Source organism: Chinchilla lanigera, unplaced genomic scaffold, assembly GCF_000276665.1.
Source record: "Chinchilla lanigera isolate Chin_1 unplaced genomic scaffold, ChiLan1.0 scaffold00123, whole genome shotgun sequence".
NCBI classification, from domain to species: Eukaryota; Metazoa; Chordata; class Mammalia; order Rodentia; family Chinchillidae; genus Chinchilla; species Chinchilla lanigera.
The window spans coordinates 3,819,953-3,845,986 of record NW_004955524.1 but is presented as its reverse complement, the minus strand read 5'-3'; the positions used below and the strand labels follow the sequence as shown (position 1 = coordinate 3,845,986).

Below are 26,034 nucleotides of genomic sequence, written 5' to 3'. Positions count from 1 at the left end.
TCTCCATAAACTTTCCCTGAAAGAATGTAAAATAATGTAATTTTTGATAATGTAATTTTAAGGTAAATTTAAATAAATCTATAGAAAACAGACTAAAAAAAAAATAGGGAAAGAAATGAACATACAGATAAGTGCAATCTATGGATCCGAAATAACCTTGACCAGAAAAATACCTCTTGAGGCCACATTATTTTCTAAGTACCTAAATTCCATCACAGGGACAAAAATCTTAAAAGCTGTTAGAGAAGAACAATGAATGTATTACAAAGGTAAATGCATTACAATCACAGCAGACTTCTCTATACAAACCTTACAGGCCAGGAGGGCTTGGAACAAAGTGTTTCAAGCTCAAAAGATAACAGTTTCCAACCCCAAATTCTGTAACCTGTAAAATGTTCCTTCAAAATAGACTGAGAAATAAGATATTTCCATGACAAAGAGCACCTCAAGAAATTTATGACCACCAAACCAGCATCAGAAAAACTTCTCAAGGATATTCTAGAAAGAGACAATGAAGCCAAGGAGGTCAATAAGTCAAACAAAAATGGATACAACTGTTGGGATAAATAGCTGATACAAAGAAAAAATAAGGATATGATCAGCAGCAAAATAATGCAATAACATGAATCAGTCAGTAATAACTTATTCAGTAATAACTCCCAGTGTAATACCTCTCAGTAATAACTCTCAGTGTGATTCCTTTCAATTCCCCAATCAAAAGACACAGATTGGCAGAACGAGTCAAGAAGCAAAACCTAATGATATGGAATATAAAAGACATGTATTTAATTCAAAAATAACTCTCAGATTAAAAAAATCACAGGATACAGGATGGAAAGCATGCAACAGGGATCTTGGGGGGAAAACAGGGGTAGCTATCTTAATTTCAGACAAGGTGGATTTCAAGCCAAGACTCAATCAAAAGAGAAAAATAAGGTCATGACATATTGGTTAGGAGAACAATTAAACAGGAAGAGATATCAATTATAAATATGTATGCACCAAATACAGGTACATATAACTTCATACAGCAGATTCTAATGATGATTTAAAAATCAGATTTAAAAAATTTAAAAATTTTAAATTTTAAATTAAAAATTTTAAATTTAAAAATCAGATTAAAAAAATTAAAAATCTGATTTAAAAATCAGATGACAATACAGTTGTAATGGGGGACCTCAATACCCTACTGTCAGAAATGGAAAGATCAACTAGAGAAAATATCAACAGTGAAATATCAGAGTTGAACTAATGCACTGGAAAAATGGACTTAAAAATATCTGGAGTGTTTCATAAAAAAACAGCAGAATACACATTCTTCTCAGTAGCACACTGCACTTTCTCCAAAATGGGCTACATAGAACTCCATCAAGCATGCTGAAGTAAGTACAAAAGAATCAAAATTTTTTTTTGGTTTTTTGAGACAGGATCTTGCTAAGCAGGGCAGGCTGGCCTTGAACGCACTTATGTAGCCCAAGGTTGTCCTTGAACTCACTGGGATCTGCCTATGTCAGCTTCCCAAATGCTGGGATTTCAGCATGCATGGGTTAATCAAAATTCACCCATGCACATTATCAAATCATACAGCAGTGAAGCCAGAAATCAGTGGAATTACACATTACAAACTATGCAAACATACAGAAATTAAATAATACCCTTTTGAATAATCAGTGGGTCACAGATGAAATTAAACAACAAATTTTGGCATTCCTACAATCAAATAATAATGCCCGTATGACATACTGGGACCTATGGGATATAGTGAAAGCAATCCGAAGAGGTAAGTTTAGAGCAGTGAATTCCCATGTCAGGAAAACACGGTGAGTTCAAGTGAATATCCTAATGATGCACCTCAACGTCCCAGTGCTGAGACTGTGTTTTAGTTCCTCATCTCATCATGTTTGATTCTGGAAGCAGAATGCTCAGTCTCCCTCTTCCCTGGCAGCACAGCAAAGGTCACTAGTGTCCTTAGTCTTCCTGGTGGTCAGTCTTGCTCCTCAGTGTCCTACTGAGATGTGCTGCTTAGTCTGGGCTCTTCTGGCAAATAGTGAAGTGTACCTAGTTCTCACATGTCTCAGACACAAACTGTGATGTCAGCCAGTGGCAGACCATCTGATCCAGTGTCCCCTCACAGCTCAGGGCACTAGTATGACCCAGGAGCGGGTTGCACTAGTGGCACAAACACGGACCAGTGATCCTGTGTCCCCAGGCAGTTCAGGGCACAGGCAGAGCCCAAACAAGAATTGAAAGGTCAACAGTTTGTGGACCACCTGATTCCATGTGTCCAGGCAGCTCAAGGTGCACATAGGAGCCAGATGCAGGCTGCACTGGCAGTGATCACAGACAGTCTGTTTCTGTGACCTCCAGGAGGTCAGGGCATGCACAAAGTCCAGACACAAACCTCAGTGCCAGCAGTTCATGGACTGCCTGCTCTAGTACCTCAGACAGCACAGGGCACTTGCAAGGAACGCCCAAACATGAATCTTGGTGTTAGCAGTTCATGGGCCTTCTGAGTCAGATTCTCCTGTCTGCACCAGGTGCATGGAGGGTGGAGACTAAAATATGAAACTGCTAATGGGAAATCCTTTAAATGTTTGAAAAGATACAAAAGGAATTATAGAAAAGCATTTATATGAAATCAAAGTAAAATACACTGATACATCGATCCAAAAACTTCATTTGCTCCATGATTCTGGGGAGAAGGGCCACAGTAGTGTTCTTCACCCTAGCAAAGTTCATCAATAGAAATAAAATTTTGCACACTGGTTCTGTTCACCAATCAAACTGTTCACACATAGGAGCATTGGTGAACCAAAGCAAGACTATAACTGGCTGGACAAAGCATTTTCATGGATGGAAAGACTTTACAATGGAAAAATGTCAGGACTTACCAATGTGATCTAATGAAGCTATCCAATTGCAACCAAAATTGCAACAGGTCTTGTGATATAAATTGCAACCTTTTATAGGACGGGTGTTCTTCCTCCACCTGACATGAAGTACCAACAGTAGAATCTCTTTTCCTGTAACTTAGCAAATTATGGTGGCCTAAAAATAATTAATCACTGAATGAATAACCAGTACATCAATTACAGTGATTTAAGATGATCAGTTTGAAAGGAGAATATTATCCTTACTAATATGACAGGTTAGAAAAAAAAAATAATGTCCTCCACTGCACCATACAGCAGAGGATTGGCAGCATTAATATGGCACTGCATCCTATAGCATGCTATTTCTTGTGCCTAGAAAAAAAGAGGTACTCTGGTTCTCGTGCACATGTGGTTCTTGGGAAAGTTGTAGTCAACAGAAAACACTAAACATGGACTTATGATAATTTTATATTTTCACTAGATATGGAGCAGTGTGTGAAGTGTCCAGATCATCAGTATGCAAGCACTCAGAGAAACTATTGTCTCCAAAAGTCTGTGACTTTTCTGGCTTATGAAGACCCCTTGGGGAAGACCTTGGCTACCACATCTTTGAGTCTTGCTCTTGTAACAGTTGTTGTTTTGGGGCTGTTTGTGAAGCACCGAGACACTCCCATTGTCAAGGCCAACAACCGGGCTCTCAGTTACACCCTGCTCATCTCCCTCACCTGCTGCTTCCTCTGCTCCTTGCTCTTCATTGGCCGGCCCAGCACAGCCACCTGCATCCTGCAGCAGACCACATTTGCAGTCGTGTTCACTGTGGCTGTTTCCTCTGTCTTGGCCAAAACCATTACTGTGGTGCTGGCCTTTAAGGTCACTGCTCCAGGCAGAAGGATGAGGCAGTTGCTGGTATCAGGGGCTCCTAACTCCATCATCCCCATCTGCTCCCTGATCCAGCTCACTCTCTGTGGGGTCTGGATGGGGACAAATCCACCCTACATTGACACAGACGCTCACTCTGAACATGGCCACATCCTCATCGTGTGCAACAAGGGCTCCCTCACTGCCTTCTACTGTGTCCTGGGATACCTGGGCTCCCTGGCCCTGCTGAGTTTCACCGTGGCTTTCCTGGCCAGGAACCTGCCCGACACGTTCAATGAAGCCAAGTTCCTGACGTTCAGCATGCTGGTGTTCTGCAGTGTGTGGGTCACCTTCCTCCCCGTGTACCACAGCACCAAGGGGAAGGTCATGGTGGCCATGGAGGTCTTCTCCATCTTGGCCTCCAGTGCAGGGCTGCTCGGCTGCATCTTTGCCCCCAAGTGCTACATTATTTTGGTAAGGCCAAAGAGAAATTGTCTTACTGGCATCAGGGGCAAAACACATTCTTTGAGAAAGATGCCTTCTTATTAGACATTTGTTTTGTGAAATGCACAGTGAGCCTGAAGTCAAAGCTGAACAATTGGTGAAATCAGATACTGTATTTTACTATAGGACTTACATCCATAATAAGTGATGAAACAATTTTCTAACAGTATAATGGTCACTAGAAACTGTAGTCACCCTCTTTTTCAATTAAATTTTATTTTGAATATATTTTGTTCCCTACAATTTAAACTAGAATTTAACCTACTCTCTGACTGTGATCATCCTATCCACTTTTAGCTTGTCTTCCTTTTGACTTTCTCAACTTTTTTCTCATTTTAAAAACACAATAAATTCCTTTCTGTATGTCACTATGTTTCTGAATCTTTTAATATATTTTATTAGTTTTTTTTTTCCTTTTGAAGGAGAATCCTGCCTTCAGTATGCTGAGTATAGTACCTTTTAGTAATTGTATGTATATTTATCTTCTCTCATTTCCCTTCTGGAATATTATTTACACTATTTTTGAAGTGTCTGTCTCACATGGTTTGTAGGATTCTAAAATTTGCTAGTCATACACAAGTATAAATACTGTCAATTATATGCTTCCAATGTACTGAATTTTTAGAATGTCTTATGGAAAAACTTGTAGATATGCAATAGAAAATTTTTCCATTAGAGATTTGTATTTCCACTCATCCTTGTTTAGTTATCCTTTATTAATGTCAGCTATGTGGGTGTAGAATGTACATTTGCATTATACAATGTATGCAGTAAAGTTCCTTGTCATGTTCATACCTAGAAATTTTAAAGGGTATTCTGATAATGTGATAGAAAATGGTTTACTTGCGAAACTTTCTTTACTATGTATGACCTACATATAAACATTAGTGCATAGGTATTCATTTTGGGTGTTGTGCTTGTGTACACATGTGATTAAGCACTCTGGCACGGTGAGGCTGGGTACTGCAAGTTTGACTTCAACCGGGGCCACTCAGAGACTTAGCAAGGATCTGCCTGAAAATAGATGTTTAAAAAGGTCTGCAGATGTAGCTCACTGTGTGCCCACACCTGCTTTTTAGCTTCTGAGCCATTATGTTCTTTCACTTTTTAAATTTAAGAATTCCACTAATAGTATTGAATATTTATTTCTGATTAACATCTTAACTGTTCCTGGGGTGCTGACCTTTAACAATGTCAACAGTATATTTGAATTCCATATTTTCCATCTATTTTAAATGAATGAGACAATATTTCTTCTTTGTATTGGATTTTTGTGTATGCATATGCAATAAAAGGTGTTTGTTAAATGAAGGGATTGAAATAGTGGTTATAAGGATGGGTGGGTGGAAGCATGGGCTGGTGGGGGAAAGTATTAAAGGCAAAAAAAAGGGTGAGCAGAGTTCACAGATCCATCGATGGGACAAAAGAGTGAAGAAGAACGAGGGAGTAAATGTAAGAACAAAATGGAGACTTGGAGAATTTTATTCTTTTGTTGTCTTCAAATCTTCCCAGTAGATTCCATCAAAACTTCAATACATTTAAAATACAAAATAAAATAACTTGTCATTTCCCCATCTTAAACAAACTTGCAGAACTATCACTTCCCCCTTTTCTGTTCCCCTCAACTCTGCACAGCCCCAGTACCTGATATGACTGACTCACCTACTGAAATAAATTTTTAACCACCTGGGCTTTTAGCTTCCTTTCCTGTGTCTCCATTTCTGTATTTCCATGTGCTCGGGCTTCTCTACCTGACACCTTCAGTCCCTTCAAAATTCCTCCCACAAACCAGCTCCCAATGCTTTCAGACCACGTGATCAGGTGCAGTGACAGCAATGACTCCAATTCTCTACTACCAAAATCTATCTCAGTCCCCTCCTCATTGCTGAGACAAAATAATGAATACCTGCAACTTAAAGGAAGAGAGGTTTTCTCTGTCTCATGGTTTTAGTTTCAGGTGGGCAGGCTCTGAGGCAGAAAGGCAGCATGGAAGAGCGTGGCAGAAGAAAGCTGTTTCACCACGGCAGTGAGGAAGCAAAGTGAGAAGGCAGGACCTGGGGACAAGGCACAGATTCTCAGGTTAAGTTCCCAGGACCCCACCTCCAGCCAGGCCCCACCTGCTGACAGCACATTTAGATACCAAACTCATCCAGGGGTGAATCTCATGAACATGGGGCCCCATGATGTAATCACCTTCCACACACAAGAGTTTGAGGGACACATAACAGAGGTTGTGGGAAAATGGGATGCATAGAAAGGAAAATTTGTTGAGCACTCACTGGGTGCCGGAATCATGCTAGGCCCTCTGTGTTGTACTGCACAGCAGCCCCCGGTGGGAGACATCATTCTCCACAATTGTACCAATTGGAAATGGACTATTTGAAAAGTGATTCACAGAGGTCACCCTCCTAGAAACTGATTCAGGCTCCAGCATGCACAACTCCTTCCCCAGGCACACCTGCACTCTCTTCCTGATGCATCTGAAGTCCCAGGGCTGGCAAGGAATTCCTTTGACATTAGGTCCTGACTTTTGTCAAAACTGTTTCTGTCAAGAGGTGGTATTCAGCTGCTGCCAGTTACAACTTATCAAATGATTTAATTTTAATGGTCTTAAGTAGGATGGCTGGTTGAGCTGAAAACTGAGTGTGATGGTAGACAGATGGTAGAAAAGAATCCTGAAGGCTTCACATGGTACTCAGGGTGAGAAGGCATATTAAACTCCACCCATCCAAGCCTGCTTCAGGTAGACCAGATAAGGACGGGAAACTGAGGCTCAGAGAAATGAGTGACTTTTCTGGTAGAGACAGGATGCCGGCCTAGAAGTCACAGGTGTCCCCTCCACTCCAGCTGACTTCCTCACACCCTGACCTATGTACTGCTCTAATCCAGACCCTCTCAGCTTCCTGGGGCAGCCTTCCACTGAGCCACGTCCTGAACAACATCACAGTTGTCTCTTGTGAGATATGTGCAAGGATGGTAACGAAACACCTGTGTCATTGCTGCAGAAATGGCTGGGAAGGGCCCAATGCCTCAGTTCATATCCAAGTCTTCTAAAATGTTCACTACTGCCCAGGTCTGCTCTATGTGCTTTAGAGATTAGTCCACTTCCATGCAGCAAAAGCACCATGAGGTGTGGACCATTATCATCCTAATTTTACAGATGTGGACACTGAGACCCTGGGATATAATGTGGGCTACAAGGCTTCAAACCCAGAGAACCTGGCCCTGAACAATGACCAAGTTCTTAAGGCCATGGTGTCCACTCCAGTCCTCAGGACTCCCTCCCCACACTGCTGCCCAGAGGGTCCACACAGAGCAGCCGAGTGGACCCTGGGCTCTGCTGCCATTGCCTGTGCCCTCAGGAGGAGGCGCCCTACCCTGCATTGGAATCTGCCCTGAGCCACCTTTTCCTCTCTCCTTCCTCTGAGCAGAGAAAGAACCTACATGAATCTCTGCCCTCCCCACACCTTCTGGACCAATCAACATGAGCGCATCCGTTCCCTCAACAGTGACTTCTTGTAAACCTATCACATTTCACAAACTGTTCTGGAGTCCAAGAAAGCCATACTGAGGGACTTAGACATGGCCTTGCTTTTGGAAGGGGAAAGACAGGATGAACAACTCACTCAGTGACAGATGATGGCTCTGAAGCACATAACATAAGCCAGAGATGGGTGGTGACTTCTGAGCAGGAGCCAGCTATGGGGCTGCCTGTGGGGAGAGTGCTGCTGGCCAAGGGGCAGCAGGAATAATGGTCCTGGTAGATGTGGCCTGTGGGGGGCATAGAAAAGCCAGGGGCCTGGGGAGAAGGCAAACAGTGATGGATCCGCTGCTTCCCCGTCCTTCCCTGGTAGATGCCCCTCTTGTCACCAGAGTCAGCGAACAGACCAACAAATGCATGGCCATAAACCCTGAGCATCCTCACTAAAACTAACTAGAATTCTTAGCCATTTGTCCTGGGACAATCTTTGCTTCTGTAGAGAAACAGACACTCTATGTGCATAATTTATTATGCACATTCCATTACAGGACCACAGAGATACATTGTGCATTAGGAAGTAAACAGTACTGCTACCATCCTAGTATTGGCCTCCCTAGGTAAAGATCAGATATTCTGCTCTGCTTCTTTAGCAGAATTTCCTTTATTTCAACTGTGTACACTTGCACACATACCCCATTTTAGGAGGGGTCAACAAAGTTAGATTGCATACAAGTGCACACAGACTGTCTAAATGAATATAGCTTGTTTAAAAATAAAAATAAATGGAATTTTTGTGAGAGAAGTCCTTTTATTTAACTTGTTCTGCCTTTATCAAAATCAACATATATAAGAGAGAAAGGACTGTGTCCGTCTTTGCACAGTTTCATGAATCATCCCAGCAACAACTACAGTTCCAGGCCATGAGTGAATTCAGGCGTATTTTGGCGGCTGACTGAAACCATGCCGCTATTGCGTTCCACAGATGATGAGTCAAAATACAGTGGAGAGTGCCTGTCATAGTACTCCTTTGCCTTTTCAGAGCTGACAATACTTACATGTATGAAATTCAGTGACAATATCAGTAAAAATATAGGCTGTTTATAATGCAAGTGGTCAGGGGCTTGCCAAAATTGCGAGTAACCAACAAGTATGCCTGGACTCCAGGGACAATAGCCGAGAAAGTGCACACAATTCCGGTACTCTCTGGTGTTTAATATGTAATTCAGCACTTTTAGGAAGGGGCAGGGACCACAGAGGACATACATATTATCAAACAATAGCGCAATGAAATTGGAAATCGATGGCAAAAGAAAACACAAGAACTTCCTAAGCACATGGAAATTAAACAGCACCCTCCTGAACAGCAAATTTCACAGATGAAATTAAAGGAGAAATGAGACAGTTTCTACAATTAAACGATAATAATAATGCAATATACTGGAATTTATGGGACACACTGAAAGCACAGAAGACCCAAAGAATTCCACCAAAATACTCAGATTTAATTGCCAATCTCAGCAAAGCAGCGGGATACCATGTTAATACAAAAATGAAAAGCATTTATGTACACTGATAAGGAACTCAGTGAGAGAAAGAAGTTATGAAAACAATACCATTCACAGTCACCCCAAGAAAAATGAAATATCTACAAGTTAACTGAACCAAGGAAGTCAAAAATTTCTACAAAGGAAACTGCAAAAGTCTGAAAAATGAGGTTAAAGAGAGCATCGGAACATGGAAAGGTGCCCCTATTCCTCAATAGGCAGAACCAACATAGTCAAAATGGTCATATTCCCAAAGGTTTTATACAGATTTAATGCAAGCCCAATCGAAATTCCAACATCATACTTCACAGAATAGGATAAATCAACCCAAAAACTTATATGGAAGTGGAAGAGATCTAGTTTATCAAAATCAATCTTGGGAAACAACAGCAAAGCAAGGGCATGACATTACCTAATGCAGAGCTATGCTACAAAGAAAGTGATAAAAATTGCTTTGTACTAGAACAAAAATAAACATGTAGATCAGTGGAATAGGACAGAGGATACGGAAACATCCCAGATACATTCAGGTATTTGGTCTTTTACATAGGGGCGAAAGCATATAGTAGAGTTAAAATAGCCTATTCAATAAGTGGTGCTGGGAAAACCAGATATCTGTTTACAGAAGATTGAAATGACCTATGCCTTTCACCATAACTAAAGAAAGAATGGATCAAAAATCTAAATTTGAAAATAGAAGTATTGAACCTACTGGAACATAAATAGGCAAAACCCTTGAAGCCATTTTTCTTCTTTTTGGGAGGGTTTAGTCTTTGTATTTTTTATCATTAATTAAGTGTACTGGTATGGTTTAAATATACATAATAATCACATTCATCATATTAAATTTGTACCTATACAAGGTGTACTTTGATTCTTATTTTTCCCCATTCTCCACTCCTCCCTTCTCCCAATCTTCCCCTTCTTATTACAAAAGCTTTGCAGAAAGTGTAAATAAGGAACAAAATGCATAATAGATATTGTGAAATAAAGAAAATTTTCAAATGGGAATAGGCACAAGTGACGTGGTAGTGTTACAGCAAAAATTCAGGCTGTATTCCGCAAGAGACCAAAAAACTTTATGAGAACAGACAAAGTTTTAATTTAGACCGGTCACCTCTCATCCTGACGTGTAAATCAAGGAAGTGGACCTGGACCTGTCTTTGTTTTCAGCTTATATACATTTTTGGTTTTTGTGGTAACAGATTGGAATGTTGTAGCCCAGGCCACATGTTGTTTTCCTTGTGCCATGTGACCCGATCAGGCTCCGGTCATGAGTCCAACCACAATGATATATACTTTCTGTATTCCATTCTATATGTCCCCCTTTAGATAACCATACATTTCCTTTATGGTTACAGTGTTTATCTAGGGTCAGGGAATGGATGAAACAACCCAGGCAGGGTTATAGGTGGTTATCTGGGCCCCGGTGTTCTTTGTCTTTGGAGAAGCATTCCATGGCTAAGTCAGGACTGTAAAGTTAACTTTTTACAACCCCTCCGGGATGTTTCTCAAGACACATTTTGAGGCTTGCATTAAGACTAGAGTTATTCTATCTTAAAATGATATGCTAAGAGTCACCGACCCCTACAAGACCCCAACCATTCGTAGCTGGTAAATAGGATAACAGCTTGGTGCACACAGTGACTGTGCTACTTGACTTCTGGTTGTCACCGTCATTCTTCATCACTGCATAGGACAATAGGCAGAATTTCTGCCTGAATTTCCTTATTTATGACATGAAATAATCTGAACACTGAATTTATCAATCCATGTAGAGACCCTGGAACTGATGTGTATGGCCGCTGCCTATATCTGAACTCTTCTTATCCTGATTCACATCCTCACAGGCAGCAGGGGACATGCATGTGAACTGGCATTTTCTACACAGGGGCACACATAAGTGCTCTGCCCAGTGAAGGCATAGCACATCCACCAAGGACAGGAGCTTTGTCTCCTCAAGATGCAGCAGAAGAGGCCCCAGCATGTCTTCTGTGTAACTAGGGAGTCTGAGGGTGAGCAGGAAATAGCCACTGCGGTCAGTGGTGTTGGCCAAGAGGGGGGACTCTGCCCAGGCTTTCTTCCAGATGATGTTCCAGGAGGTGCAGAAGACTATTTCTTAACATTCATTTGAATCATTTGTTGTGGTACGTGTCTTATCATACTGGAGACATTATTAAAAGTCTGAGTGATTTGCTGGACTGGTGTCATTACATACTTTAGTATACTTATGAATTTAGGAATTCAATTTACTTTTTGTGGCACAGGAGATTGAGTACAAGGTCTTGTGTATGTTCAACATGTACTCTCCACTTAACTACTTCCTCAGCCATTTAAAAAAATTATTATGAGCCAGAGTCTTATGTGGTGTCTTCCTGTTAGGAAACATAGACATATTGGTTCAGGGTCTGCCCTAGTGGCCTTATGTTACTTCCTAGAAACACCCTATTTTTTGGTTATATCACATGCACAGGTACCACACTTCAGACTTCTACATTGCACTTGAAACTCAATTCTATCCAGATAATAGGCTGACCCAAATCAGAGAAGAAGGCTTGAGTTTGGCAAGTCATGTATTTATGTGGAGGACTCAGCCATATTCTCAGACACGGTTTTTTATTGGGTACAACTTGCCATATCCAGGTTAATGGACATAAGATCCTTTCATTTAAAAGTATATTTATATACTTTATTAAACCCATTAGATTCAATATATTATCCTGTAATACAATTATTATGTTACTTTTCTCTCATTGCTGAGACAAAATACCCAACACCCAAAGTTAAAGGAGGAAAGGTGTATTTAGCTCACAGTTTGTAGAGGTTTTAGTCCATAATCAGCTGATTCCAAAGCAGGATGGCATGGCAGAAGGGCAATAGTTCATGGCGGTGGAAGACAGCAAAAGCAACAAGAGCAAAAGGGAAATCAAGCCTCTTTTCTTTCCTTATATTTTAAGAAGGCTAACCCCCCCAGTACTGGTGGAGTACTCACAGCATCTCCCCACCCTCCTCTTGCACAGGCTCAGGGTGTTTACAAAGGGAGACCCCAGGCCCCTGCTGAATCACTTAGGTAAACTTCTACATTTCTGAAATTGACACAACGAATCAACAATTAAAACATCCTGGACCCTTCTTAGGCACCCTAGGGCATGTCCTCTACACCCCAGGATGAAAACTCCTGCGTTACTTAGTAAGCTTCTAAACTTCTCAAGTTGACACAATTTATCAACCATTACAGTTATTATAAAATTATTGCAAGTTCAATATATCTTGAAATGTTTTGAAACTATGAAGACTTTGCACTTATACCTCAACTTTATTTTGACTAGTGTGTTGGTTTGGGACTTATTTTTGCAAGGGGAACAATATAATACAGGATACATATTTTATAAGATTATTTATAATAGTCACCCAAAGAACAATATACAAAAGAATGCAGGAAATCTGTCAACACACTATGGACCGAGAATCCAGCTAAGGGCCTGGATCCTGTGGAAATGTCTCGCATGAGTCTAGCTTAAGACCTAGAGCTCATAACAGTGCCTCCCATGAGTCCAACTGGTGGCCCAGAGCCCATAACATTATCTCATTCAGGCCTGTTTCATGGGTCTGTGCTGCGAAGGCCCAAGAGTCAGTGGTGGAATCTAGGAAGTCCGTGCCAGTAGGATGAAGGACCTGTGCTAGCAGGCTGAGGGATCTGCACTGGAGCCGGGAAGCAATGCTCACAAGAACCAGCGCTCCCCTGAAAGGTACCACAGCCATCCTCAGCAACAGTGAGGTCCCAAACTCCTCCGAAGATCAAGATGGCCGAGTTCTCATCAGGGAAGCCAACGCAGCACGCATCTCCAGGACACTGGTAGTGCACCATTCCCCTCCAGAGCCAGGAAGCAATGCTCAAAGTGAGAACCAGAGCTCCCCCAAAGTGAGCCAAAGCCATCCTCAGTGCCATAAGGTCCTAAGCTCCTTGGAGGATGAAAACAGCCAAGTTTATTAGGAAAGCCAGCATGACGAGCTCCTCCAAAACAACCAACAGCTCCTTACAGCTTCCACCAGCTCCAACAGCCTTTCTCCACTCCCAACAGCCTCTTTAGTCCCAAACAGACTTCTTCTTTTCCAGGTCTGCCTCTTATGCTGCTGGCAACAGTCCTCATGTGGGTTTCCCACACTCAGCACCACACTTACTCAGTTCAGCTGAGGGCTATAAGTTGACCACCAGGTGTCAATCCACTACAACTAGCTACTTTTCAAATGCTAATGAGGACATGAGGCCAACATCATCCAAATTGGAGAATAAGTCTTTTCTCAAAATGTACATGCTTTAATTTTTAAAGTTAATCTTTAGAAAAACCAATGTTTTCTTCCATCTTTAACAGAACGCCTATTACTAACATGTCACAGAAGCCAATACTTTTTATAAACCAATACTGACACCTATACAATAAGTCTAAGTGCACACTGAGGCTCACTCTTTGTGCTGGTCATTTAGATTTTGACAAATACAAGATGGTGTGCATTGAACTAATACAGTATTACTCAGAATAATCTACCTGCCCTGAAAATTCCACTGAGTTTTGGGGGTGTAAATGCTGCCTGTGCTTCCCTGCTCCTCAAAAATTTGAGTGATGGGAAATACAGAGTCATTTTCAGCTTTGATCCTCTGCTTTAGCGTGAGAGAAAAAGAGAAATTTGCAACACACACTCACGTTCGCACAAAAGCCTAAATGCTGGAGGAACTCAAGGTTGTAGGAGTAGAAATGGATTCTGACAATATATTAAATCATGGAATGAAGATACTTGAAAGAACAAAGCAGCAGGGAAGTGGGCTGAATTACACAACTCAAAAGGGCATTGTATTACCGCACTGATGCTCACTCACTAATCTGGGATACCTGGCTGTAGTGCAATTATTGTACCCCAAGCAATGGCAAGCAGGTGCAGCTGTGGGCTTCAGCACACGTGACTGTTAGGCAGACAACACAATTATACCAGGAAAGTTCTGTGGCTCCAACTCTTAATCATGGGGCTGTCATAAGATAGCGACCCTTAAACTTCCACTTTGGAAGGCACAGTGCCCAATATTTCTTGCTTCAGATTGAGCCATGTTAGACGATTTCAAGAAAATGCTAATATTAAATCCTCTAGTGCAATCCATGAGCACCACCTCCAATGGTATCCATGCCAGTGGCTTCCTGAAAAAGACTTAGGAGCAAAGCTGCCCAGGAGGAGGTGGCCCCTGGGATGTTGGTATCCTTGGAACTGGATTAATTCATGGTGGCTCCAGGTGGAGGAAATGATACGTGAACATAATTTCTGTTTTGTGTTTTTCTCCTGGACACCAGACCTCAGGTGTAGAGCCCAGGGAGAAAATGGTGGCAAACTTCTCCAGGGACGTGGAGCAGGCACTGGTGACAGGAGCCAGGGCATCAGAGTGTCCACCTGAGTCAGAAACATTGTCAAATAGAATCACACACACATAACAGATTTATTTACCTGGCTCAGACTGCAAGTTTCTTCTAAACTCAGCCTGACTCTTTCCATATGCCTCCATGATGTTGTATCTGATTGTTCTCTTCCTTCTTCTTCAGCTTCCTGCCCTAGTGTGTACTTTAGATCATGAAGCCTGCCTTCACCGAAGGAGCACCAGTGTGCGCAAGGATGGAGACGTGGTGATTGGGTGCTTTTTGTCTCTTTATTTCTATATCTACTATACTGGTATCTTTGGTATAAAGCCTACTAGAGAATTCTATTTCATTCCGTAAGTGTCTTCTTTATTTATTTGTTTTCTTCTGTATATCAGGATAGATAATGGCTAGGGATCCATACTGCACCAATATCCTCTATAGTGCCACCTGTTCTGCTCACCAACATGTGCACAGCAGACCTGCCTATAAGGTTTTCTTGTCCTCTTTTTACTTCTGAATGTCAAGAGAATGTTCTTTTTGTTTGTTTGTGTTCCTAGCTTCTCGTTCTCACTCGGAAAGTGAGAGTTCCACTCTCCACCATATTCCATGGTCCCTGCCCTTCCTCCTACCTAGATGCCACTGCACGGCATTAAGTGATGTTCTTCATCACAATTGAACCCCTTGGATTGAACTGAATGTGAATTGGCTATTGCCAAATATTCCCTAAGGATTTGCTGATATTTCTTTAACTATGCATAAAATTCCTTACATTCTTACAGATCCTCTTCCGATATTTCTACCCGTTATGTTGGAGGAACTTCCTCCTGTAAATATTCAGTTGCTATTTCAAATAAACTTTAGGGTGCTCCAAGATTCCTAGAGCTGCAAGCTAGTCCAAAATAAGGAATGAAGCATATGTGAAACTTGTCCCCACAAATGCTGTTCGTCCTCAGTTGTATGTGTGTATCTTTTCTCTGTTCAGTACTATCTTATCAGTTCCACTATCAAACATAGAGTTAAATAATGAATATTCCAAAGAGTCAGAGATTTCTAGCAAATGACTTGTGCTTTGGGGAGAAAAGGAGATGTCTTTTGCACAGTGACTGATTTAGTCTTATAGAAGATGCTGACCCACAGTGTTCCTGTGGAGGCTGCCCATGTGAAGGGTTAAAATTAAACACAGAAAAATCTACCTTGGTCATAACACAGTGCCGAGCCCTTGTTCTAAAGGTTACACATCAGGATGCTTGGTGGACATTCTGATATGAGCAGAAACTCACTGTTAACCTGGCCAGATGCCAAGGAGTTTCTTTCTCAACTGTCTAGAAGATGCAGGTGTTTGATCCCTCGGGTACTTGGCCAGTTTGTGGGGGCTACAGACTCTTTGCTTCTGGTCATGAGCAAAGTTTGGACACTGCCACTTCTGTGTCAACTGGTATTTAAGGGGCCTCACTGGTAGGAGGACTTTGGGATCCCATCTGTAGAGAGGACAGTCTGCCCAGACCCTTCCCGACTAGAAACCTGAAAACCCCATGAAGGGACATTCAGAACTGGAATTGGGACTGCAGGTGTGGAAGTTCTTCCGACCTGGGGATGTAACCATCTCTGTGCTTTCTCTTGCTTCTGTGTAATCATGTATGTGTTGACTAGCAGTTTATTAAAGTTTGTTTGATTGTTTTTCACTTGGTGATAGAGGCCTTTGCTATCTGCGAATCCAGGCCCCTAAATTAACCAGCTGTGCCCTCAGTCTCTTTAAGGCTACAGCCTATTTGGGAGCAGGGACAGCAGAGCAAGGAATTTGGGCCTTTTCCTCCTGCAGATGAGGTCTCTACCTATCTCATACTCCTTATAACATCCAGATGTTTGCTTTTATTTTTATTCCTAGACACTTTCTCTATGTTTTCATAGTTTTTGAGACAGGGACTTATTGTGCTCACTATGCTACCAGCAAAGTCCTGGGCTCAAGAATTTCTTCTGCTTAAGCTTCTTGCACAGCGGCATGACAGATATTTGTCATTACACCCTGAATGTGTGTTTTTCTTCCATCGTTTTCTAAAATGTGTGTTGTTACAGATGTGCTTAATATACAAAGTTTGATTCTGGTACCTGCTACTGAGGGTTTCTTGTTGGTGACAGATCAGAACTATTTTTGAGTGTTTGACTCAGAGAACTCTGCTTGAAATCTCCTAAAATCTGTGAGAAGATTAATTTGCATGTCACTTATTGAAAATTATGAGAAGGTTTTTATTTTACTGGGACATAACCTTTAGTATAGAATGCACTGAAATGTGGTTTGGGGAGGTGGGTTCTGAATGCTGGATGGGCTCGTGTGTGCTTAGAGCTAATGAGGAGCATGGAGGGGGGACAGTGAGGGAGTCTGGCAGAACTGCCCTGACAGGATTCTAAGTGAAGAGAGTCCGGAGTGATCAGACATCACCTGAATACACTGGGGAGTGAAACACTGATCAGATAGGAAGCATCGTCAGATTTCAAGAATAGTTTAAGGATGTAGGATCTGCTTCTGTTCCTCAGAGGAGAGGATGAGCTGCCTACTTTTCTACTGTCCTCTGCTGTCCCCACACACGCTCAGAGGATCAGGCTGCTTTTGCAGTTGGCCCTGCTCTAGACTTCTGCACTGTGAGCTCTGTCTGGGGCTGAAAAGATCACACTTGCAATTCTGAGTCTCTATGCCCAGGCTGATGTCGCCACCAGGAATAGGAGTTTAGGGATCAGGAGAGAATTTTCATTCCTGCTGAAAAGAAGAGGAACAACGAAAGAACTTTTAGAAAATAAGAATGTTTACACATAATCAGTTCATGTATTTCACATCAATCTTTTTTTTTTTTTTTTTTTTTTTTTTTATTTTAAGGATAAAAGGAGGGAAACATTAACAGACATACAACATTTTACAACATATCACAAGCACAATACAGACAATACAGAAATCTCTTTAATGAAAACTACAGTACTCTAAAAAAAGAGATCGAAGAAGATTTCAATAAATGGAAAAACATTCCTTGCTCATGGATAGGAAGAACCAACATTGTGAAAATGGCCATACTCCCAAAGCTGCTGTACAGATTCAATGCAATTCCCATTCAACTACCATCCACATACCTCACAGATTTCACATCAATCTTATATTGAAGCATCTAATTTTACTATTTTAAGAGATCATATTGTTTAGATATGCAAACGCAGTGGCCATAATATTTATACTGTAGCACTGATAACACCTTGGCTTTTCTGCAGATAAATATAAATACAGTCAAAGTAGCATTATTCTGTCTCTCTTTTGCATCAACTTACTTTCCTTACATAATATTTTATATATAATATATATTTTATATATTATATATATTTATATATATTCATGATAATTATTGTGTGTGTAATTTATATCCTTTAAACCTATTATAATTCAATTCTCACCCATTTTTGAATGTTCCAAAATTTCTAATTAATTCCTCCAGTCATTTAAGGATGGCAATAAATGTGTGATACCTAGAGGAATGCTCACTGATTAAAGCTAAAAAATGTTAAAAGAGTAAAATGGCTGTGTTCAAAATTATCTATTTTTAAATTATTGTATACATATTATCATCCACATACTGCAACAAAATAATGGGCATTTTCAAACATCCACGCAGGGACGTAACGTTTCCTTAACCTTTACATTGGACAACTGGCGTAAGCTGAAGTTAAACAAAGGGCATCATGTTGATATACAGGCATATCCTTTATTAACATTTGGCTTGATCATATTTTATGCATTATTTTAAGAATCTTTTATTTCTTCACTTACCCTTCATCAATTTTTTGTCTTAGAAAAGACCTTCCAATTTGTGAAAAAATATTTTCAATATTAAGGAAAGGAAAATATTGTTGACCAAATATCTTAAAAATGATTGACTAGGCTTTTGCTTTTATAAATGTCTTTACCTAAATTATGCTTAACAGTAAATGGATATCAGCTTCTAGGTTGAAAAAATATATCCATCACTTCCCTTTTTCCTACTTACAATGCATCTCCATGTGTAATATTGAAAGTGCATTTGTGTTAAGTTTGTTACTTTTATAGTTTATAACATTACTTACCTCTGGAATTTATTTGGCAATAAATTGTGTACTCTCTTAATTTCAGTTTTCACAAAAGTTTTTTTGCTATGAATAATATAATTTAATATTTAGTGAATTTCTATACAAATCTTGTGATAAAAAGTATAATGACAGTCAGAGAGAGAAAGATATATAGGCAAGTTTTTTTTTCTAATTCTGTCCCTTTGATGCATCTAAATCTTTAGCTGCTTTTTCTCCAACATGCTCCATTTATGTTCTCAAACAGTTTCGCTACTTTTAAAGATTATGCATATTTCAGAGCACTTGTGTAATATTTGTCTTTGATATAAAAATTTTCTCTTAATGTTCTTCAGTAGTACCAAATTGATAGAATATTTTTAATATTAATATTTATGAAATATTCTTTTTAGTGATTTTATCTATTTACAAGAATTTTTGTGCTTTTAAAAATGTCTCATTATAAGTTTTGTTAAGGCTGTTGCTATACTATGTATGTTTTTCTCAAAGGACTTTTATTCACCAGTTTTATACTGGAAATCTTTTTCTCTCATTTGCTTAGGTTTTGTTTGGGTCTGTACCAGAATTTTCTTTATTTTTTAGGTGAATAATCTTATTCCTAATGGGATATTCATGGTGCTTGTCTCTTCAATTCCTTTCTTCTCTTCTAACTTGCTGAATATTTATTGTATGGCTTAGAAACTCCAGAGCAATACTAAGTAATTCTGATGCTTCAAAGAAATATCATTCTGATCACTTTTTCAATGAAAATGTTCTTGATATACAGATTCATTAAGAAGCTTCACTCCGCAACATCCAGAGGAGGTTGCACTTTGTCAATAGTATGTTCAGTTTTCTTAGCAGAGATCTCTCAGGAGGAGAAGGGTGGGGCAACTGTCTGTGCCATGAATCCCTGGAAGGAGGGGGAACTTGCATTCCTGACCTTCACCACTTATCATTGTAACTCACTGCCTTATTCCTTAACCAAAATCTGTTTTGACTTTAAGAGTTTCAGTTTTATCTTTAATTTTATCTTCAGCTATCAAATACCATTATATACATATTCATAGATACAATATTATATACTGCTACATATTTATATTACCTAATTGCTAAATCAAGTGCATTACTGTATCCATTACCCCAGCATTTCTTCACATGCAGGAGTGTAGATAGCAATTTTGTTTGAGATACATTTAAATAATAATATTAAGGAAATATCTTTTTCCTAAAAGAAAGTATTTAAACAGAAATGCATGCTTCTTAGTACTGAGTACTAAAGGTACTTCAACAAATACATTATTTTCCTCCTTGCAAACTGTGAGGATATTTAAAAATATCACTTTTTTAAAAATGTACATAGTATAATTCTATACACAAATTTTATTCTGAATATATATATAGCAAGGTCATGTTAACTGTATCACAAATATAACAGAATGTTGAAGCAACCCTTCCAGGAATCTAGTAAGGCGACTAAGCTCCTCCATGAGAAATTCAGCCCCATCATTCATCTAATTCCAGTGAAACTTCTAAAAAGTCAGTCTTCTAATATTATCATATCCATACGTAGGTTCTAATTATATGAGTGCGTGGAAAGAACACAAGCATTTAGTCCATAAATGGTACTGCACTGGATTGGAAGATGATCATTAATTGAGTCTTTTCCCTAAGGACCACTGCGCTCTCTCTGCAGGCTTATGCCCAGCAACTACCAAAACTACCTGGCCTTCACTTTTGCCATAGAAGAGATCAACAGGAATCCTCATCTTTTACCCAACCTTTCTCTAGGCTATGAGTTCCATAATTTGATTTATAGTCATTGGAGGATACTAGAGAATTCCTTCATTTTGCTCATGGGACAACACGAGATCCCTAATTACACATGCAGGAGGGAAAGCAAGTGTGCAGCAGTACTGACAGAAATGCCATGGTGCACCTCTGCTCAGATTGGACCACTGCTGGAACTCTACAGATTTCCCCAGGTGAGGGCTGGTGGGACAGGAAATGGTGGAAGCACATCCACGGGGCTTCAACTACCAGGAGCAGAAAGGGTTAAAAATCAGCCTGGGAGGTCTGTGCACTGACACTTAGTGGGCTACACACAATTTCTTTTCTTTTTCTTTATTTTGGATCAAAGAAGGAAAGAAATACGTTTCTGGGATGTCTAAGTACATTCATTCATTTTTTAAAACAAAAGTCTTCTGAGGGAACTGTTCAGAAAGACGGGAAGAACATGTGTCTCCTTCTACAACTTGTAGGTGTAACTCAGTACTCTTCAGGACTACTACTTGCTTTGCACCAACACTTCAGAGTATTATCCAGTTTTCTTTTCCTTTAAGGTGACCTTTGGCTCATTTGATCCTACACTGACTGACAGTGGCCAGTATCCTTCTCTCTATCAGGTGGCCCCAAAGGACACATATTTGGCCCTTGGCATGGTGTCCTTGATGCTTCATTTCCGCTGGACCTGGGTGGGCCTGCTCATCACAGAAGGCCAGAAGGGTCTTCAGTTTCTGTCAGATGTCAGAGCTGAGATGGACAGGAACAGAGTCTGTGTAGCCTTTGTGAAAATGGTCTCAACTGTGGCTGTGTCACATCTGGCAGCCACACAGAAACATGATATCCTGACTGCAGATACATCATCAGCCAATGTGGTGGTTATTTACTATGATACCGATAGTACACATGATGTAAACTACAACATAGTGCAAGACTTAGTGACGTGGAAAGTCTGGGTGACAAACTCACAATGGCATGCTGACCTAACTGGGAGACATTTCATACTTCACCCATTTCATGGAGTTCTTGTTTTCTCACACCACCACAAAGAGATTTCAGGTTTCAAAAATTTTGTCCAGGAAGCTACCCCTTTCAAATACCCAGAAGACACTTACCTTGTTTTGTATTGGTCCAAAAATTTCCATTGTTCATTCTCTGAGTCTGACTGTGCCTTGAAGAACTGCACACCTAATGCTTCTGTGGCTTGGTTGCCTCAGAATCGTTTTGACACAGCCATGAGTGATGGGAGCTACAATATATACAATGCTGTGTACGCTGTGGCCCATGCCCTCCATGCGATGCTTTTGGAAGAAGTACAAAGGCCGCCAATGAGAAATAGACAAGTCATGATGTTTTCCCCCTGGCAGGTAATGTGTCTTCCTTTGCATGGCACCCAGTGTCATCAAATTACCTCTCTGACATTATTCTTCAGAGTGTTTTACCCAAGAATATTAGAACCATTTCTATAAACTATAAGACATGAGTATCACACCTATTGTTAAGGAGTTAATTCTTGAGCTGAGTTGCAGGGATCCTCAGTCAAGGAGCTGCTGGCAAGGAGGAAGAAACCAGAGGCCAGCTCCCTGCTTCTGTCTATGGGATGTCAATGTCTTGCACACGTAAACATTTTCCATGTTTTCTTAAAGGACAACCAGAAAACTTGCAGTCACTTACAAATCTAAATGGCATCAGGGGCTGGGGATTTAGCTTAGCGGCAAAAGCGCCTGCCTGGCAAGCGCAAGGTCGTGAGTTCGGTTCCCGGTACCGGAGTAAAACCAAAAAAAAATAAAAAATAAATAAATAAATAAATGGCATCAAACCTGACAGCACATGTAATTAACTTTCATTTAATTCTCTAAACTCTTCAGACATTGATGAACTCATTTTGTGGTCGATGCTATGGGAATAGTCAGATAGACAATGGAAGGTGTAGGTTGTAGAAACTTTGATTCCAGAGTTGATGGTTTCCCATAACACACCTGTACACCTTGCTAAAATTGGCTTGCATAAAATATGTTTTTCCTGAAACTGACATTTCTGGAACATGTTGACATTTCAGTCCTTAGACATTCATGTCATCTAATTCAATAGACAACAGTGTTAAAAGTTGCTCTAGGTAAATGGGACTAAAATCACTCAGGCTCTTTCCCCCATCCATATTTTCTGTCTTTATACTGGAGCCCTGTTCACATAGAATGATGTGTCTCTTTTAGCTGCACCGCTTTCTGAAGAACATCCAATTTCACAATCCTGCTGGAGACCAAGTGAACTTGGATGACAGAAGAAAACTGGACTCAGAGTATAACATTATCAATTTTTGGAACTTTCCAGAAGGTCTTAGACTTAAGGTTAAACTAGGCACATTTTTTTCACATGCTCCACGTGGGCAAAAAATGACTTTACCTGAGGACATGATAGAGTGGACCACAGGAATTACAGAGGTGTGTTGGACTTAATTAGACCCCCCTTCCTCAACTATAAATAAGCTTACATATTGTCAGAAGATTTTTGCCCAAAATTTTTCTCATGAAATGACCAAATTTGGCTCTTGTGGAAATTGAACAATTCAATTTATAATTGAAACAAATCTTGTTTATCAACTTTCTGATGAGTGAGAAAAACATACATTTACTTAACTATATTTTTATAGATATATGTTTCATCTTATGAAATAAATTTGGCATTCAACCAGGTAGTTTTATTTATGTATGTATGAAAATTAAGTATATCCCTCTAGCTCTAAAGACAGAAGTAAGAGTCTAAGAAATTACAGCCATATGTTTTTTTCCTCAGACTCCCCGCTCAGTATGCAGTGAAAGTTGCAATCCTGGATTTAGAAAAAGCCCTCAAGAGGGAAAGGCTGCCTGTTGTTTTGATTGTACCCCTTGTGCAGACAATGAGATCACCAATGGCACAGGTAGGAGCATGTCCTGTGGACACTTTCTCACTCTATTTTATGTTCACTCCATCCAGGAAATGAAAAAATCTTTTAGAGGACATTAATGGTAAAATTGTTCCTTCACTTATCAAATTATTTGTTATACTGAGTGCTGTTGCTTGGTTGGAAAACACATTTTCCCCTTTGAAATGCACTCTAATTCATTTTCCTTTTATTCCATTCTTATTCACCTTTTTTTGTTTTGTTTTGCATTGCTAGGAATTAACCCAAAATGTGCTCTATCAATGATCAAAGTCCCTGCCATTCTTATTTGTTATTTAGCGGCAGATATCACCAATTTGTCTCAGACTGCCTCAGAAATACAATAGACCTGTCTCAAACCAATAATTATCCAGCATAACAATTATGCACCATCACATCTGCCTACATTGACTTATTTTTCTAGTACCATTAAAAGGATTATTTTCTCAAGACAAGCCCTTTTCCCAGCCCACAGCTTCTAAGTTCCATTGCCATCATTAAGTTTAACACAGAGTATGATTAAAGCCAACTCTTTACAACTTTGGAAACACAGCAAGATTAGAGTCAAGTCAAGGTCAGGCATACTTCATTTTCCAGTACCTCACACTATTCTTCACACAAAGCAGGTGCTCAGAGAGACTGAGTTTGATTGAAGATGGGGGGACGTCTTTGATGTAAAACGTGCTTATAAAACAGCACAATTCAATTTCTAGAATTTAATCCCCATTCTCCTAGAATGCACAGGTGAAGGGGGAGACAGACTATGGTATAAATTAGAGTCTGTACCACAGAACTATAAGGATGATATACACATACAATAAAGTATTTAATAAATGATAATATCTACATTTCAGGAGGGTGTCATAGGCATTTTTACAGAGGAGATAGCATTAGTATTATATTAGAATAAAAAGAGGTAGCATAAACCCTTTCAGAATTGATAGAAGTTGCAAAAATGGTTTATTCACCATTCATGGAATACTCAAATATACTAAAGGAAAATACCATGTCATTAAAACACAGATAAACTGAAGGTGAAGACTAAAACACATTCTATGAGATTTGTAGAAATCTTTTTTTTTTTTTTTTTTTTTTTTTGGTTTTTCTCCAGTACCGGGAACTGAACTCACGACCTTGCGCTTGCCAGGCAGGCGCTTTTGCCGCTGAGCTAAATCCCCAGCCCCGAGATTTGTAGAAATCTAATGTAGAAGACTGTTGCATACCATAAGTACCACTTTGGAAATATTTAACTTTCTCATACATCATGACATGGTGGAATTACCTTCCTACTGAATATTTTCTAATTTGGATTTGTGGCTGATGTGAATTTTGATTCCAAAACGTATTCAGTATGATTTCAAATGTTCTCTGAAATACATCAAGACAAACTATGCACTGTATCATGTAGTTATTTTGAATATATATTCTCCATTAATTATGGGAATATATTATTTTTTAAATGTTGTATGTGCATGTATAGAGAACATGCACACAATAATATCAGTTAACAAATTCTTCCAGTATGGATAATTTTCAATCATATATACTGTATAGAATAGATCAAAGCACAAATTAAAAATCATGCACAAATGAAAATCCTATGAGTTGAAGGTCAAACTATACTGAGACAAATACCCATTCCATACTACATATACATTTGTGCTGTTCTGTATTTAAATTAAAAAGCTGAAGTACTGCATTTGAAATATTCATCACACACTAGAAAAAAGTAGAGTAAATTGAACACAAAGAAAATGAATGATGGGATATGGACTGAAAGGAATTTTTAAGAAATTAAGACAGAAAGAAAATAAACAGAATTAAATGTGATTCTGGTAACAAAAAGTGACAACTCTTTATACAACTGATCAAGAAGAAAGAAAAAAATTGAAACCTAGTATAATACCATGACAGAAATTTGTCCATTAGTATAGATATACACAAAGCTTTTCATATGAAAATATAAGTAATTTCACATCAATCTGTGCCTTGAAACCCATAACATCACAGGAAAATTTAGCAAAACAGTCCTAAGAAAAATTAAAAATCTCCATACTAATACCTCCACAGTACCATGTCCATTAGCAGAAAGGAACCCGTACTGTAATATTTCATTCCAAATTTTTGTTGATTAATAATATTAGCAGTGAAATTTATAAGCACTCAAAAACATATTAATACTGATCTCATTCATTCAGAGAAAAGGGAAAGAGGAAAATCAATTCATTTTAACACAGGAACTAAATTATATTACTCATAGCTGAAAATGCACTTGGAAGAAACAAAATTCACAGTCCACTTTCCTTTTTAGACTAAATTCACATATTTTATTTCAAATAGGAGATCAAATTTCAGGGCAGGATACCATGAGCAAACTCAGTTTATAAAATATAGTTAAATTTCCTAGCTCCTGGGAAAAGAAAATGCTACCAAATGGAGACAATATAACAAAATGGTACATCACTCTGATTTACAAAGAAATGAGAAGAGTATTTCTTACCAAATGAGGAGTAGGAGAAAAGTCTCTAACTGCCCCCCAAAGATGGTATTTATGGTACCTTGTAGCACACTTTACAATTTGCGGTCTATTTTT

General features: G+C 39.5%; 2 protein-coding genes across 2 annotated transcripts in view; both read left to right on the top strand.

Moving 5' to 3' along the window:
• Positions 1-4,280, top strand: part of LOC102015045 (vomeronasal type-2 receptor 116-like) — a 52,873-nt gene extending 48,593 nt beyond the window's left edge. The window contains exon 9 of the mRNA XM_013507202.1: positions 3,355-4,280. Coding sequence (XP_013362656.1) covers positions 3,355-4,280 — 926 coding nt within the window. The remainder of the gene's footprint in view (positions 1-3,354) is intronic.
• Positions 4,281-11,223: 6,943 nt separating this feature from the next.
• The window catches only part of LOC102014707, a 45,038-nt gene continuing 30,227 nt past the window's right edge, over positions 11,224-26,034 (top strand). The window contains 7 exon segments of the mRNA XM_013507201.1: positions 11,224-11,298; positions 14,846-15,015; positions 20,436-20,724; positions 21,082-21,477; positions 21,739-21,888; positions 22,735-22,820; positions 23,315-23,438. Of these exon segments, the coding sequence (XP_013362655.1) occupies positions 11,224-11,298; positions 14,846-15,015; positions 20,436-20,724; positions 21,082-21,477; positions 21,739-21,888; positions 22,735-22,820; positions 23,315-23,438 (1,290 nt within the window).